Genomic DNA, 15,593 nt, shown 5'->3' with positions numbered 1-15,593 from the left:
TTTTTAACTCTTTCGTTCATTCAACATGTAAACTTAATCATGTGCCAAATAATTTACCTATTATTAAGTGTATTGTTTATCATTTCTTTATTCGTGTGTTAGACTAACGTAATGTTCTAGACTTGTTTTGTGTGTGTGTGTGCGCAATACTTGCAACCTTTCAATTTATAGCGTAGTTTTTACCTATTTTTTTCTTGTCTAGCAATTAGTAGTTTTCGCAATCTGTCATACATTTCTTCTTCTTTTCGAAGCTTTTCTCTGTTTCTATGTTTCTGCTGTTTTATTTATCTCTTCCGTACTTCCGTAATTAGCCTTTCAGAAAACTCTTAATACACTACGAAGAAACGACGCAGTTGCATTTATAATTTTCCAAAACCGCACACTTGTTTGCGGGCCGCTGAGGGTGCTCTTACCTTCGTTCTCTTTGCCCTTTCTTTCACAACACCTTATCTGTCTGTTTGTCTTTCTGTCTTTCCGTCTATCTGTCTGTCTGTCTCTCTGTCTGTTTCTATTTTGTTTTTAACGATTTTATTGTTTTCTTTCTCACAATCACCGCTCAAAACTACTCAAACTACTCAAACAGCTGTCTCTCTCGCTCCCTCTCTCTATCTCTCTCTCTGTATACTCCCGCTCATCATCTCTCCAGTCCATCCTTTCCAGAAGTGCCTTCAAGCCGTTTCTAATTGGGATTTTTTTCTTCTGCTTTTCTTTCTTTTTTCATTACCGTTTCCGTTGTGTATGTTCTGCAAAAAAAAATCAAATCAAATCAAATGAAATATATAAAAATAAACCAATTCACAACCTCGCCTGCCCCTCAATATATGAAAAAAAAAAAAAACTCCCACCAAACTCTGTATTTGTGTGTGTCTACGAACGCACTTGTCGTTTGTGGCTGTTGCTGCGATTCTACAAAACTCATACCACCACCACCATCGACGAACAACTTTACAACGTTTGAAACTACAATACCCCTCAATGTCTCCTTCAAAACGAAACAAAACTCTTCCCATCGGGATTAAAAAAAAAAAAACACACACACACTTGCACCTACATTGCTATACCTCTTGTAAAATGGGATGTTGTTTCCCATCATTACCACTGCTGCCGCCCCATTTTGGCTTGGACGATGCTGCGATGGAAATTTCGCAACACATACGAAAATTGCACTCACTCTCGAACTTAAACACCCACACACACTCACACATGACATTCTCCAACCAAAAACACGCAAATACACACCCCAAAACCACAAACACACACATGCACACGAACATACTTTCCATCGAAACGCAATCATCGTAAACTGTCACTACTGTCATTTGTATTCCGCCAAAATCTACGCAATCTACTCACCTGGCTCTCGTACGGCCTAACGTTTATTCAATATACGTACATACACACACATACTTACACAAACACACCCACATACACACACACACGCATACGATTCATACACGCTCGACCAAAAGTAGCTGCCACCACGGTTAAGGAGGTCGGTAATGGACGCTCGCCCCTGCTCCAGGATCCAACGCTCTTCGGTGGACGACCGCAGCCGTACAGTGAGTAGAGTTTTGCTGTTTGTTTCTTCTCCCTTCCCCTGTTTCTTTCCTTGTTAGCTCTTCTTATCTCTCTCTCTCTGTCTCTTTCTCTCTGTTATTAGTATTAGTTTTCTGTTTCCTCTAGTTACTAGCTTACTCTTTAGTGCTTTGGTTTGGTTTAATTTTGTGTTCGCTTTGCGTAGTACGGCTTGTGTTGGTGTGGGTTTAGTGTGTGTGTGTGTTTCTTCTTTTTGTTGTTGTTTCATTTGGTTGTGGGTGTGACTCCAGGTGGTTTTTGGTTGCCGCGTCTATTAAACCTGACAATAGAACAGTAAATCTAACATCTTTGAAAACATCCACTTAGGTCGATCGTGTACCATTCTACCGCTCATTTCGTATCACATCTTTTCCTCCCATGTTCTCTTAACCTGCCCATCCATCTCCTGTTCTTCATCTTTTTTCTACGTCTTCTTGTTGCGCTTTTTTTGCATTGTATGCTGCACTGTTTTAACCAAATTTTGCTTGCTTATCTTGGGCATGAATCAAACAGCACTTTTGTCTTGTTTGCATAAAACCATTGTTTCTTGAAGCTTACCGGCTGTAAGAGCACTTTAGTGGAAGATTGATTGAGTTAATCCTGCAACACCCCAAGCCCTGGTCTGGTAAGAACACTGTTGTCAGTCCATTAACTTTATGGCAAATTGAAAACACGACCACCGAGCACATTCCTTTCTCTCGCTGGTTTGTTCCAAAACTTGTTTCAAACAAGTTGATCACCCGCGATAGTTTGCGTCTAGTTTAGGCCCCTCCGAAAGTAAAAGTAAAGGAGAGGAGCGGGTACAACAACCCTTAGATGGAGATCTTGTTGTTGCTCAGTTTAGTTCTTGCGTGACTCGTGGGCGCGCTGTGTCAGCGCAAAACACATTTCTAAACCTCAATCTCCAACGCGCCCATCGCACTGAACTGGTTTACAGTTTGCTCTCTTGCTGCTGCCAAGGTGCTAACTACTGTCGCCCAGTCGCCGAGTGATTTGTGGAAGGTTGTGCAACCTGTTTTTGGAGCGAAATGGAGACAGCGTGCCTTAGTGGGTCCAGAGTGGTGTCGTGATCCAGCTAGCAGGCGTGGGCGGGTTTTATCTGCACGATAGATAGATTTATTGTCGTTGTTGGGGAGATATTGAGATCGAAAGTCTATAGTGGTGTTTTGAAATCCCTTTCCTTTCAGGGGGTGACTTTTGGGGTGTTTTGATATAAAGCTAATGAAACATTGGTAGAAGATAAATCAATTATAAAAAAGCAAATACCGTTTTCAATAACGTCATTTTCAAAAGAACGTCAAAAGCCAACCCATTTTTTACAAAACGAAAAGAACACTCTATGAGATTTGCCTTCTAAGCTCCTTTCCTCGTTTTTGTCCACTTTACTCCCTTTTGGCTGAATAGAAAGGCCATTTTGCAGATGCTGATGGTCAACGTGACAAGAACTGTCAATCAAGAGCACCTACACACACACAGCGCTGCACGGGCACGGTCATGCTCTACAATGATGCATTGCATGCGTTTCGGGAAGATTTGCCGTCGGACGAGGTACGCACACGACGCGACAGACGACGAACCGCCCCGTTGTTGATGATGATGATGGAAATGATTGAATTATAAAGCTACTGTGCCCGGAAAAGTGACGCTAAAACCCCTGTCACACACGCACACGCACGGTACATTTTCCCCTTTTCTTCTGTGTATGTGTGTGTGTGTGCGTGTGCAAGTGGTTTTGTGACAGTTGACTGACTGACCCGATTGTCGGACCCCAGCACAGCCTACCGGCTCGTCCACCATTTGTCAATCAAACGCCGACCCATTCTCTGGTTGTGGTTTATTGTTTTGCGGCCAACGTGCTGCGATGCTTTTGGGTTGTTCGCCGGGTTGCCGGGTGCAGCTGGCCCGAACTGGGTAACTGGCGGCCATTTTGACAATCTAATTAACACCATTGGGCTTGTTCGCTTCCGGGCATTAATTTGCAGCGTGATAAAGGGAGCGGGAGAGGAGGGCACTGGGTGCAGCGGTGCGTGATACAAGCACGCAACGCAAACAATGTGTATTATGCCAATTTAAATTATAATCCCAAATATTCGCTGCCTATAGCAGAGCTGTTCCGGTTTTGTTCCGGTACATGCGTGTGTGTGTGTGTGTGTGTGGATCGGGGAAGGAAAACTGGCATTTTGAAATCGATTATTCAACCATTTTGCTTCCGGTGTAAGGGATTTTAAACCTTCTAAATATAAAATTGGCTTTACAATACGATCGATGGTGGTTGCAAAATGAAGAAAAAAATAGCACCGGAAGTGGTTATTAATAAATAATTCCACTTCCGGGTAGGTAACTAAATTATTCAGGTGAAATTAGTAACAAAAAAAGGCGATAATGCTATCCAGTTTCATTCGGTAGAATTTTATTTAAAAAAAACAGCTTAATAACAGGATTTACAGGCCACACTCAGCTGTCAAACTTTCTCGAATTTTCATAAAATTGAATGCCTCCAGTAATGTTATTTAAATTGAAACTGTTTGGTGAACTTCAGAAAAGCGCACAATTGATATGAAAATGAGCTCTTTCATGTGCACTTCCTTTGACTTTCTTTCCGTAACTCCGTCCATACGGTGCCGATTTGCTGCTGATTTCAAAGACGCTCGTTGCTATTCCGCGTGCCTTGCCGAGCGTAAAGACGCACACGATCAAACGAACACAAAGCAGCAGCTGCTCCTACTGGTGGTGCTGCTTATTGGCTTTCACTTGGTCTTCATGTGTGAGACAAACCTTGCGGCGGCGGCAGAAATCAACCACATCTTGCAGTAGCAGCAGCAGCAGCAATTCGTCTGATTGTGCGGCAGGCAGAGTCGTCGACTGCAGCATGATGCTTAACGATTTCCCGTTGCATACAGGGCCAAACCACCGAAGTCAGAAGTCGACAGATGAAAGAGAGTGGCGCAGCTTAATCAAGCAGATGGTTTGAAGGAGCAATTTGCATCCGTTTTTTTTTTTTGGTGGCAAAATAAATCACAAAGCGGTGTTGTGCATGGTTGATGCGAAAAAGCAAGAAGATGGTAGTAATGTTATGCACGGTGCAAGAGCGAGTCGTTAAAGCTTATTCTTTGTGTTGAATAGAAGCTTGTTAGACTGTTTTAACACTTTCAGTTTTCATTCTTTCTTTCCCAAACTTTGCCCCAGACTATTGCCTTTCTTTCAACTTCCCAACCACACATCATTTGCTTTACTGTAATTATTAAATTTTAATTTTCTTTTTTGTTTCTTACTCAACATTAAACAGTCTACACATTCCTCCATTTTCTAGTATGAATCCCATTTGAATATCCCTCACACAAACAATAACAATCTACAATAACAGACAGCCGAGTTAAATGTAATGTTTTCGCTGTATTTTCGGTTTTGATGTTTGTTTTTCTCCTAAGAAATGCCTTCTATTGTTTTTCATTGTCTCTGCTCGCATTAAATCGTATCGTCTCTCTATGTGTGTGTGTGTTTGTTTTCTTTTGCTTCGCACGCACGCCTCTCTCTCAATGTTTTGTCGCCGCTCTCGATTTCCTCCTTCTTTTCTTGCGCGCCTTTGATTGACCGTTATGTTTTCCTTTCTTCTTCTTTTGCTTTTGCTTTCAGGTAAGTACCTTTCACCATCACATACACCCTACAACGAGTACTCTCAACCTACTCAAGGAACCCGCTCAAGTAAGTAACACCCTTCTCTTTCCCCCAGTTAGCTTCATTTTTTTTGAATCTCATCTTATCCACCCCTTTATCCTCTTTTGCCCTCCCAGCATCATGCACTAGATTCTTGAAAGCATATCATCCAATCCATCCTCGCAATCCATCCTGCTTTTCCACCGGTTCCCAATTGGCGATGGGGCAAAATTTGCTAAACGTTGTTCGGCCAACTCTTCCAACCCGACAAGCTTATGCTTCCGGTGTATTAAAACTTTTCCCCGAACTCACCTTTTTTTGAAGGGGCGGGCGTGCTTTGTGCCTGACGGTGCAAAAGTTTTATTACACACTGTCGTGCGCTATTGTACACGCGCCCGATCTTAACATTTCCATCTCTGGAGAGCGCTCGCTTCTTGAGCTCTTCCCCTCTTCACTTTCCCGCTTCTAAACGGTATGGTCAAAAGTCGCTTGTTTTCCTTTTCATGAAAAATTAATCACCGATCCGTAAATGGAAACCGTGTGCGCCTGCAATCTCGGCGGAAAAGTAAAACCGAAAAGTTCAACTTACACTTACTTTTCCCTTCGTTTCCTCTCTTGTTATCTCGCTCTTTCGAAAACAGGAAGCGAATAGCGTAACTGACGTTCTCTCGAGCGGGATCTTCGAATGCAACGGACTGGAAAAGTTGTAAAAGTTAAAACTCTACTACTACTCGATTCCATTGCTACGCCTCTCTTCTCTTCGGAACGGTTCTTGATCCGGTGCAGCTGGAGATAGTTTCAATTTTCCAAAAGGGCTTAAAACGCCAACAGTCGAAGAGCCGTTCGATATGTGTTCTTCTTCTTTTCTTCGGAGGGAGAGAAGCAAATCACGGCAAAGGCTCCTCCCCATGAGAGAGCTGTAGGGCGAAAGGGATTACTTCTCGGTTGTGGCAATTATTTTTACGTTCGATTAATCTTTGAAGAATGATTTCCAAACCGTTGGTAAGGCTCGCTCAACCGCTTGACCAAGGCTCCATCCCACAAGGGACACCGATAAGCCATATGCTTGCATGATCGTTTCGCTTACAGCTTCGGACTTTTCGCCAGTGCGGACATTTTCCTCTTCCCGCTGCGAAAGAGAACGTGTGGGAGGGGAGTGATAAGCGTTTCATCGAACCGAACCTGTCCGTTGCGGTTTGTTTTTCGGTTGGAAAGCGTTCGGTCAGTTGGTTGGTTGGCAAATGGAGAACGCGGGTACAAGTGTTCAATCCGGTAGCTGAAGCAATCTTCCGCTTCAGAAAGGGGGGGGGGGGGGGGGCAGTGATAGATAAATCTGTTGGCTCATGCTTTCGGTCACTTAAATCAAGTTCGAGAAATATGTGTGGTGGTTTTTATTGGTGTGGTTCTGTTGAAGTTTAAGCATGACATATCAGCGAAACCAGTGTTCAAAAAGGTTGATTTCATTTTATTAATTTTTCAACAATTTGGATTTGTACAAAAATGTAATTTAAACTGTTTAAAATGATGAAAACTGTCGCTAATATTTTCCGATCGCAACAGTTTTTTTTGTCATATTTTTTAAAAAGAAAAATAACTATTGGATCATTATCGCCAACCAATCTCAAAATTGCCCAAACCCCTCCCCTTCTCTTCTGTTTCACACATTCATTTCCCGATCAATCCACCCTCTCGTCGATATCGAGGGATTGATGGAAAAGTTGGACGGTCGTCACAGAATGTATGCTGCCTCGCGGAAAGTTTTCCCATCTAGGGGGAAAAAACTTTATCCATCCCATCCATCCCAGGCACGCTCACACACGTGTCCGTGGCGCCCCATAAAACTGACGAAACTGGTCACTTCCATCACAAGAGTTTTGAGAGAAAAAAGACAGAAGGCAAAATAATATTTTATTGACCGAACCACCGGGATCCGATCTATCAATCAACTTCTTCGCGCACTCATCCACGTTTTGAGCATCATCCTCCTTCTCCCTCATTCGGCGTATCCCGAGGACGTGATATTATTTGCACTTTCCTTAATGGTATGGTGGCTACATTCGAAACGTTTCAAGCAATCAGGAGAAGGAACTTTGCTGTCGGCCATTATAAAATCCTGCCTGGTTCATTTGCTCTCTGGCTCATTAGCGAACACTTTTGTCGGCCATCTCGTCGCGTCTTTTCGTAGCCGAGCTGCTTGAGTGGGGAATTAAATCTGCAACTTATCACCAGGAGCTCTACTCTCTCTCTCTCTCCAAAGGGAATAGGGCATAGCGTTGATAGCCTTTTTTCTGGCTTCACGAATAATAATAATAAACGCCTCTAAAAGGACAAAACGGTAAATCCGATTAGTGGTCGCGCAGGGTTGAATCTATTTTTGGAGCGCACAAATGAAACATTCTTGCTCTGCGTGGATGAGAAACAGTTTTTACCAAGCAGACGTTGCTCGCGAGAATCAGGAGCTTGAGGAGGGAAGAGCAGATCGGTTAGAAGCTAAATTGAATGATCGAAATATATTGGAAAAATGCTCGTCCGTCCCATCCCTGCTGATTCGTGCACACTTCCCTCAATCACCGTAGAAAAATAAGCGCCTTTTTTCTTCTCATCATGGTTCTTTCGCCATCATGGTTTTTGCTTCTTGAGCTCAAATCATAAAGCGCAATAGGAAACCGTGGAGGCACCAAATCAAATGCGTGGTATGTGCCATCCTTAGAAGATGCTGCCTCTGTTATTGATTTCCAAGACACACACCGCCTCCAATCGGCCGGCCGATGATGAAAGATTATCGCTCAAACCTACACCGAGGCAGCAAGCATATTTTGGGCCGTTCCTCATTTCGCTTCCTTATTGTTTCCGCTCTTCATGGCAGCGGGCTTTTTGCAACACGGGGAGGGCGGGCAAAATAAGGACGAAAAAACACCACTCATAATAAATAATACGCCACCATCCTCCTTATTGGCTTTTCGATGGGTTTGCCACTTCGGTGGGTGGTACGGTGGCCGATGATCCGTATCGAAACAAATCCATAACCATCACTACCACCACCGTCGTCGTCTTCGTCATCACCGTGCAGGAGAGGTTTGCCGGTAGAGCAAGTGCGAGAAACACAAGCCCGAAATGGGTGTGATAAATATTGGCACAAAAACCGACCGGAGCACACAGAGCGAGGCATCAGACACAGACACACACATACACAAAACGAGCCCGATATCGATGATATGGAGGATTTATGCGCTTCATATCACAACGGAGCGGATGAAAAGCAGAGAGCAAGAGGGCTGGCTGGTGTGGATTATGAGCCATGCCGCGATTGTAGGCTCACCGGGTAGATATGGGATTTTTTTTAATAATTCAACCCATGTTTGCGTTATTCGTGTTGATTTTTCCAATGTGAAATGAGAAGATTAAATTTCCTATTGGGTGGATTGGTATTATTTATTTATGGCTCGCGTGCAGCATTAAAATGACGTTAAGAAAATCGCACATCGAGTGTAATTTGATTGTTGTTGTTGATTGTGAGGATTTCCACTCGATTTATGATGGATTCACTGCGGGAGAATGTGAGGTAAAAAGGGCAATCTGGTCGTTATTGTCGATTGATTTCAATGATTTCAAAAGTATGTTTTTAAACAAAACTGCCCCATACAAGCCAGGTTTACAGGGTTTCCCACGATTTTTTGGTCTTATCCCTTTGATTTTTGGTTCGTTCTCATAATTTATTGGTATTTTCCGATTGGATATCAATACAATTGGACCAACAAATTCTGGGAAACGGCCAAAAAATCGTGGGAACGCGTCAAAAAACATATGGGAACCCACCAAAAATTGATGAGAACCTACCAATAAATCGTGGGAAACCCTGTATTGCACTCCAGCGCACGGTCGGTTGCAGCCTGTGTCACGTAATCGATTTTATTAAATATCCTAAATTTCGCTCCTCCGGTCTGCCAGCGCATACATAAATCATTAACATGTAACTCGACGTCGCTGGAGCAGGTACATTCAAACCCCCCCTTCTCGAGCCACATAAACCTCCGTTCGGTGTGCGATATTTTAATCAAACAACTTGAACAATCACACACACTCAACTCAACTCAGTGGGGCTGTATGTGTATGTCTCTATATCATGCAAATCCCACCGAACAAGTACCTAGGGGGGTGGACGAATCTCCTCATGCATTTGATACTAAATTAAATCTGCCCATCATCTCGTTCCCTTCTCATGCTTCGCCTTCCAAGCATTCCACATCCACATTCCAATTGGATTGTACCATTCTCGGGGCCACACTTCTCCGGAAAGCGTGTTTAAAATTCTTCCCCTTTCCAAAGAGTTGCCCAATAAGGGAAGACAGCAGCAGCCAACCAGGAAAACCTTCTTACCGCGCTGTTGTTTACCGGCAGAGGCCCGCACGCGCCCGCTGCCTTTCTTCTCTAGAACGAATTTAACTTCCGGTGATGCCCAGACACATTACATTGTTGATAGAAAGGGAGAGAGCGAGAGCAGGAGAAGACGTTGTGTTATGCAATCGAGCGAGTGTTGGGGCCAATCCCAAGCACAAGGTAGCGTCGTGGGACAGAGATCCTTAAATCCCGCACAGGACGATATACAGGTAGAGAAGCTAAGCGGAGAATCGTTACGTTTGGGGTTACGCTTTTTCGCCGCCTGTCCACCGTTGTTGCATTCGACAGCCGACAGTTTCCTGCACGATGCAGCAGCGCTGGGAAAACTGTATTTCCGGAAACTCTCCCTGCCGCTGATGCTGCCGTTGCTGCTGCTGTTGGATGAGAAGCGACACAAAATAATTCAACATATCTCGGGCTTTATAAGCACAGCAAGGCGAGCCAGGCGTGTTTTGCCGGCTTACTATGTACAGCCAGACGACAGTGCACTGTCACTGTGAGATTCAATTATTTCGATCCGACCCCGGGAAACGACCGTGAAGAAGTGAGCATTAAGAGAGCGAATGTAGCGGAGAGATGTGTATTATTGAATATTTCATTGGTTTATGCTTGACATCGTTTCAACATTTTGTCCCTGGGTTTTACAGAACACAGGAGATGCAAGAAGGACAATGCGACGAAGGGGCAAAAGTGTCGTTTTGAATTTAGCATCCATAACGAACGGACAACAACAAACGTTGCCTTAAAAATGTGTTGTGTGTCTTCAAACGAGTGTCGTGTCTTGTCCAAAGCCAGTGTGGTTTAGTGCAGTTTCTCCCCCTTTTTGGGGTTGGAATGAAAAGAGCGTAATTGATAACAAGGCAATTGGCTTTTCTTCGTTACATCTCCTGGCTGTAATGGGTGTCCTTGGGGAGAGAGAGAGAGAGGAGCGACAGCTTGTTTGGGAGAATTTTAATCCCCAGAAATAATTCACAAAGCAGCTGATGTCAGCTAGATAGACACAACCCGCAAAGGTAAGCGAGTGGAAAATTTGTCTCATTTGTATAATGCAGCCCAGCTTAATCCTGTTAGTGGGGGGGTAAGCTTGTTTGTGGGTAGCATGCCCGAAGGATTTAGGAGCAAAAAGAGTTATAATTGTCTGCCGGGGGAGTGTACCGTAAACAACTGGCGGTTTGGAATGTATTATTTATGTTTCGGGTGTGGTGTTCGCCTTACCGCACACGAGAGTGGCGTGTTGCAGCTAAATGAACCTGAAAACACACACGGTTTATGGTTACCATTTTTCCTCCGTTTTCATACGCATAGACATACACACTCGGTGCGCATTGAACTGTTATTAATGTGATTAATTTCCCGTTTCGGATGGACGCATTTTTCTAGATCAGCCCCCGTAATTACTCATCTCGCGGGTTCGTCTTCTCTCCGCTGCGGCTTCCGCCACTGCTGACACGATGCATCAACGCGCGCATCACAGCTGCAAACACGTGCGGACTAGTGCGCCATGCGCAAAAGAGAAGAGTTTTGCTCTCGAAACTGTGTGTGTGTAAATATTTCACAACCGAGCACACACGATAACGCACCATGACAATCATCACCATCGCGCGGATGGACGGCCCGCGGGGTGCGCTACATTCGCTGCGAGCTCAAATTGTGATGCAAGATCCAGTGCGCCAGTTGGGGGATGAGGAGAGCTGCAGCGGTTGACTAATTAGTGCAAAAATTGTGTCCAGGAATGTTGCCGGTGGCCGGTGGCGTTGCACACTACCAACTGTACCGTGACCATTTCGGGACGGAATGTCGCCTGCGATTAATCACGCTCGGTGGTATCGCCGCCGGGTCCGGGGTCCGGCTGAGAGGGCACTTTCACGCGTGGAGACGCCTGGTCAGTTGCGAATGTGCAAATGGAGACGCCTGGTCGCTGGTGTTGAAAATGGAGACGCCTGGCCTGTTTCAGTTGAGATGACGCAAAAACACACACACCCGCACCCAAGAGAACGGTTCAAAGTTGGGGCATGTTTTCATTTGGTTTGTTATGATCGGTTGAGCTTGAATTTGGGTCTACTGGATTTAATATAACCCAAAGTCCTAAAGATCACACACGATACAAATACCTTTCATTATTTTTATTTCAAAAATCAAATCATACCTCAAATTATAAAACCACATATGCTCAATGAATGTTGTGAAAACATTTGCACAAAATGTTAAAAATTATAATGAGATTTTCCTCAACGGACGTTTCATTTCGAGTCAAATGTACACTTGCCTAGAGGCAAATGCAGTTCACTCGTCCTGTTCAAGTACGTTCACATACTCAATCGAGCACCAACGATGCTTGGAGATGATTAAAAATCCTTCCCAGCGGCGCACTCTTTCATTGTTTTATTCCCAATTACCTCGGACCGCTGCCGTCGGGCGCAAGAAATGTTTTGCTTCCATTAACCGCATGTAAACAACCGATACATGCCGCCGGCAAGGTTTAATGGCTTCCATCGGAAACGAGTGCTCTCTATCTCCTATAGCCAAGCACGAAAGAGTTATGAAGTTTCATCGCGGGCACCCTACGAGACGGTGCCACTTTACGCACCTCTTCTGCCATTCCCCCCCCCCCCCCTCCCGCTTCCGGTTCCCACTCTCATGGCTCATCAGCATGCAGAAGGGCAAATTTGTAATCGAGAATAATTAATCTTTTTCCGTCAAAAAGAAAAGAGCACACACACACGCACGCTTGTCGTCGTTGCCCCTCGGTGCGTGGTGTGAAAAGTGTCATCCCGTGCGATTATCTCGTGCCCGGTCGCGTACTGTGTCAGCTGCTGCCGGTTACACATTGTTGCAAACATTTTTGCTCCGGCAAAAATGGGAATTCTCATTTCTCCTCCCTCCGCGCGCCGCTTGTCTGTCGTGGAATTTCGTGCCCACTTGCCTTGCCCACTTGCCTGAACGAGCCCAAGTTTTGACGTTTCCGCGCTACGCTTCGGCGACAATTAATCAAATCAAGCAGAAATGGGAAGCGAACGACTCTTTAGGGCGGCTAAAAGTGGGTGGGTCGTGGGTGCTCGTCGTTACTTTGTCACGTAGCAAGCGTCACAGCGTTTTACCGGCCGGCTGGAAATGGTCCTAGCTCCTCCGGTGTGAGGTGTCAGTTCGTTCGGGCGCGCGAATAAATAATGCACTCCCGGGAATGTGCGATCAGTGACGACGGTTAGCTTTTCGCCCGGGTTAAATTGTGTCATTTTTCCCTCTGTTCCCTCTGTTGCGCATTGACAGGTTGTTTCATTTGTTTTAAGTAAGCAAGGTTTTAAGCTTCAAGCGGGCGGCTTCAAGTGTCATCTATGATTAGTAAAAATAAAACAATTAAATAATAAATTCAAATACAACTTCCACCATTGTTCTTTTCCCGTCCTGATCTTTTTTTCCATTCATATGCAAACTTGTTGTCTCAAGAGGCCTTTTTGTCGGCCTCGTTATTTCAAACATCACGCTCTTGTGTGTGAAAAGCTTTCCCGGTGCTTCTTGAATTATTGGAATGATAAAAAAACATCCTCTCGAAAGCCACCAAACGCCGAGGCTCGTCGCACTCTTAGCACGTTGACAGCCAAAGTCGTTAAAATGGAAATTCAATTAAACGACCAATCCTCATGTGTTTCTGCCGCAACGGAAAACGAACGTTTGCTTCGCTGTGGACGGTTTCGGTGTTTGACGTTTCGCTCTGTGTGTTTTTATTGCTGTTGACTTTTGTTCAATTTTCCTCGGCTGGTGGATAATCGCCTCGAGACACACATTCCGAGTGCACCTCCGAAAGCCTCCGCAGGTTGCAAAGCTAAAATTTCCCATCACTAGACATAGGCCGTAAGCATAATGCTCAGCTGCACATGCAGCACGGTGTCCCCTCCTGTTTGGTGTTCGGTTATTTTAGTGCTTCATCGAATGCTTATTGCAAATCGCTCCTGGTGGCAAATGCCGATAAATGAAGCATGTTGTATGGAAATGTGGGAACTGGAACGGCGATTTTCCGCCACGTCCACTTGTCCCCTGAACTGCACAGTTTCAAACGATTGCTTTGTATATCTCTTGCTGGGCGCCAGCTGGTCTGCGAGGTTAGACTGCTGGAGGTGGAGGTGAAAAATTAACGACCTCACACACACACATATATACATGCAAACCGACGGCACTCGCTCCCAGGCTGGGAGAGCAATTTAAATAAATAAACATGCACCGTCACGTCCAGTGGTCGTAATTTTTGGCAGCCGTTTGTGTGTGTGTGGGTGTGTCTGTGGCGAGCGATAAGAAAGAATTTTAGCCATAAATTTGTATTGTATAAATATTGAACGACCACCGTTTCCCACAACCCACACATACACACACCTGTGTGCACTTTATTAAACCAGATTTCAATCCCCGTCATGTTATTGCGGCAATCGAGAATGGCAGGATTAATGGAATCATCATATTCAATTGACTCAAGCCTTCAGACCCGGTTCTCACAACAAACAGTTCTCCTCGCCCTCTGTTCGGCCCCTGTTTCCCCTTCTAAATCGATAAATCCCTCGCGGGGGTACGCATTTGCAAGTGCGGAGCAGAGGATGCCGTTGATTGCAATGCTTCGTTTATTGAATTTCAATTGCTGTCGGCTAACCTCGACTCAAACGTCCAAAACACACACACGCGTCATATGTGCGCGTTTTGATGCAAATTTCCATTTATCGTAGAACTGGTGCGGTGCGGTGTCCCTCGCCAAAATCCGCAAAACTTTCTGGTCAACGATGGCCGCGTTCCCGTTTGCTTGCTTCGTCCCAAGAAGAAACTTGTCCCCCCGAACAACAACCAAACGATCGTTTCGATTCCGATCCCTGGGCAGAAACTTTGGCACTAGAGATACAATATCGAAAGTCAAAGCGCCCGGAAACACGTGCTGCTGCTGGTGCTGCCGTTCCGGTGTGGCACAGGAAGGATCATGAAAGCTCCCGGAACGTGTCGATGACAGCACGTTGCGTGGTTGACCTTTCGTATGAGTGTGTGTTTCCCTGGACTGTTGTGCCCAACTGTGTTTTGTTTCATCGGTTTTTTTTTGTGTGGAAAACTTAACGGTTCATTTCTCGTTCGTTTGTTGTACTGGCTGTGTTTGGGTGAGCCTGTCCAAACCTGCAACTGAAAGAATGCCGGTTGAATGGGAATGATTCTATTTCGTCCCCTCGGTCCGTCCCGAAATCCCGCGCAAATGTCTACCGTCGAAGAAAAGGGATGGAATGTGGTTGGTCCTTCCTTTTTTTGTACGGTGGGCGAATTTCGGCCGTATGGAATAATTCAATCATTCGCCTCAGCAAAAAGGGGCGAAGCCGTTCTTCACAGCTGTGGGTTTTTTTTTCTTCCATTGCTGCTTGTCGATTTCACTTCACTGTGTTGCTAAGCGTTTGGTGAAGGAAAAGTTGTTTCCTTTTTCTTGCCGAGTGACACTTTTTGGATATTCGCATCTTGTTTTCGTTATTAGTTTTGTACAACTTTCGGCACAAATAGTGAAAAGAGATTATTTATGTGTTTTATTTCATCTCGAATTCGCAACACTCTGCCCATTTCAACTACGCAACGGGTTGGCAAAACATCGAAGGTCTCCAAGTCTTGAATGATAGTAAAACGCCTGCAAGTATGCAATAATCGTTAATTTTTGTTAAATGAATAGCAGTAATTTAAATTTAACTGTTACTTAGCTGGATGGACACTCCATTATAACTTTGCGCTATTTTCAGTTCTCGGAAGCTGCCAGAAATGGCGTTTGAAGCCATAACACAAAGCAGGAAAGGTCTGGTAAAAGCCCTTGCGGTCGCGTTAGTTGTGTTGATGACTTTTCGGAATCCTTTCTACTGCAGCCAAATGTTTCATAGAAACTGGCCACTCTGTATTTACAGAGGGGCGCTTCCCAGAAGCGCTGTCGGAAATTGGCTTTCCCTAGAGTCAAATGCAGAAGTTGT

At 44.8% G+C, this 15,593-nt stretch overlaps 1 protein-coding gene across 22 annotated transcripts in view; it reads left to right on the top strand.

The window, feature by feature from the left end:
• The window catches only part of LOC1280613 (heterogeneous nuclear ribonucleoprotein L), a 175,039-nt gene that overhangs the window by 136,806 nt on the left and 22,640 nt on the right, over window positions 1–15,593 (top strand). For 9 of the 22 annotated variants that reach the window (XM_061658892.1, XM_061658893.1, XM_061658894.1 and 6 more), the window contains 2 exons: window positions 1,470–1,559; window positions 5,209–5,277. The exons of 5 other annotated variants lie outside the window; for them this stretch is intronic. In XM_061658892.1, coding sequence (XP_061514876.1) covers window positions 1,470–1,559; window positions 5,209–5,277 — 159 coding nt within the window. Of the gene's footprint in view, window positions 1–1,469; window positions 1,562–5,208; window positions 5,278–15,593 lie in introns of all 22 variants that reach the window. 8 more of the 22 variants (XM_061658899.1, XM_061658913.1, XM_061658906.1 and 5 more) reach the window with 6 other exon arrangements.

This window comes from Anopheles gambiae, chromosome 3 (assembly GCF_943734735.2).
Source record: "Anopheles gambiae chromosome 3, idAnoGambNW_F1_1, whole genome shotgun sequence".
In the NCBI taxonomy this organism is placed as follows: domain Eukaryota; kingdom Metazoa; phylum Arthropoda; class Insecta; order Diptera; family Culicidae; genus Anopheles; species Anopheles gambiae.
The sequence above is the reverse complement of the archived record's forward strand: the minus strand, read 5'-3'. Positions and strand labels throughout refer to the sequence as shown.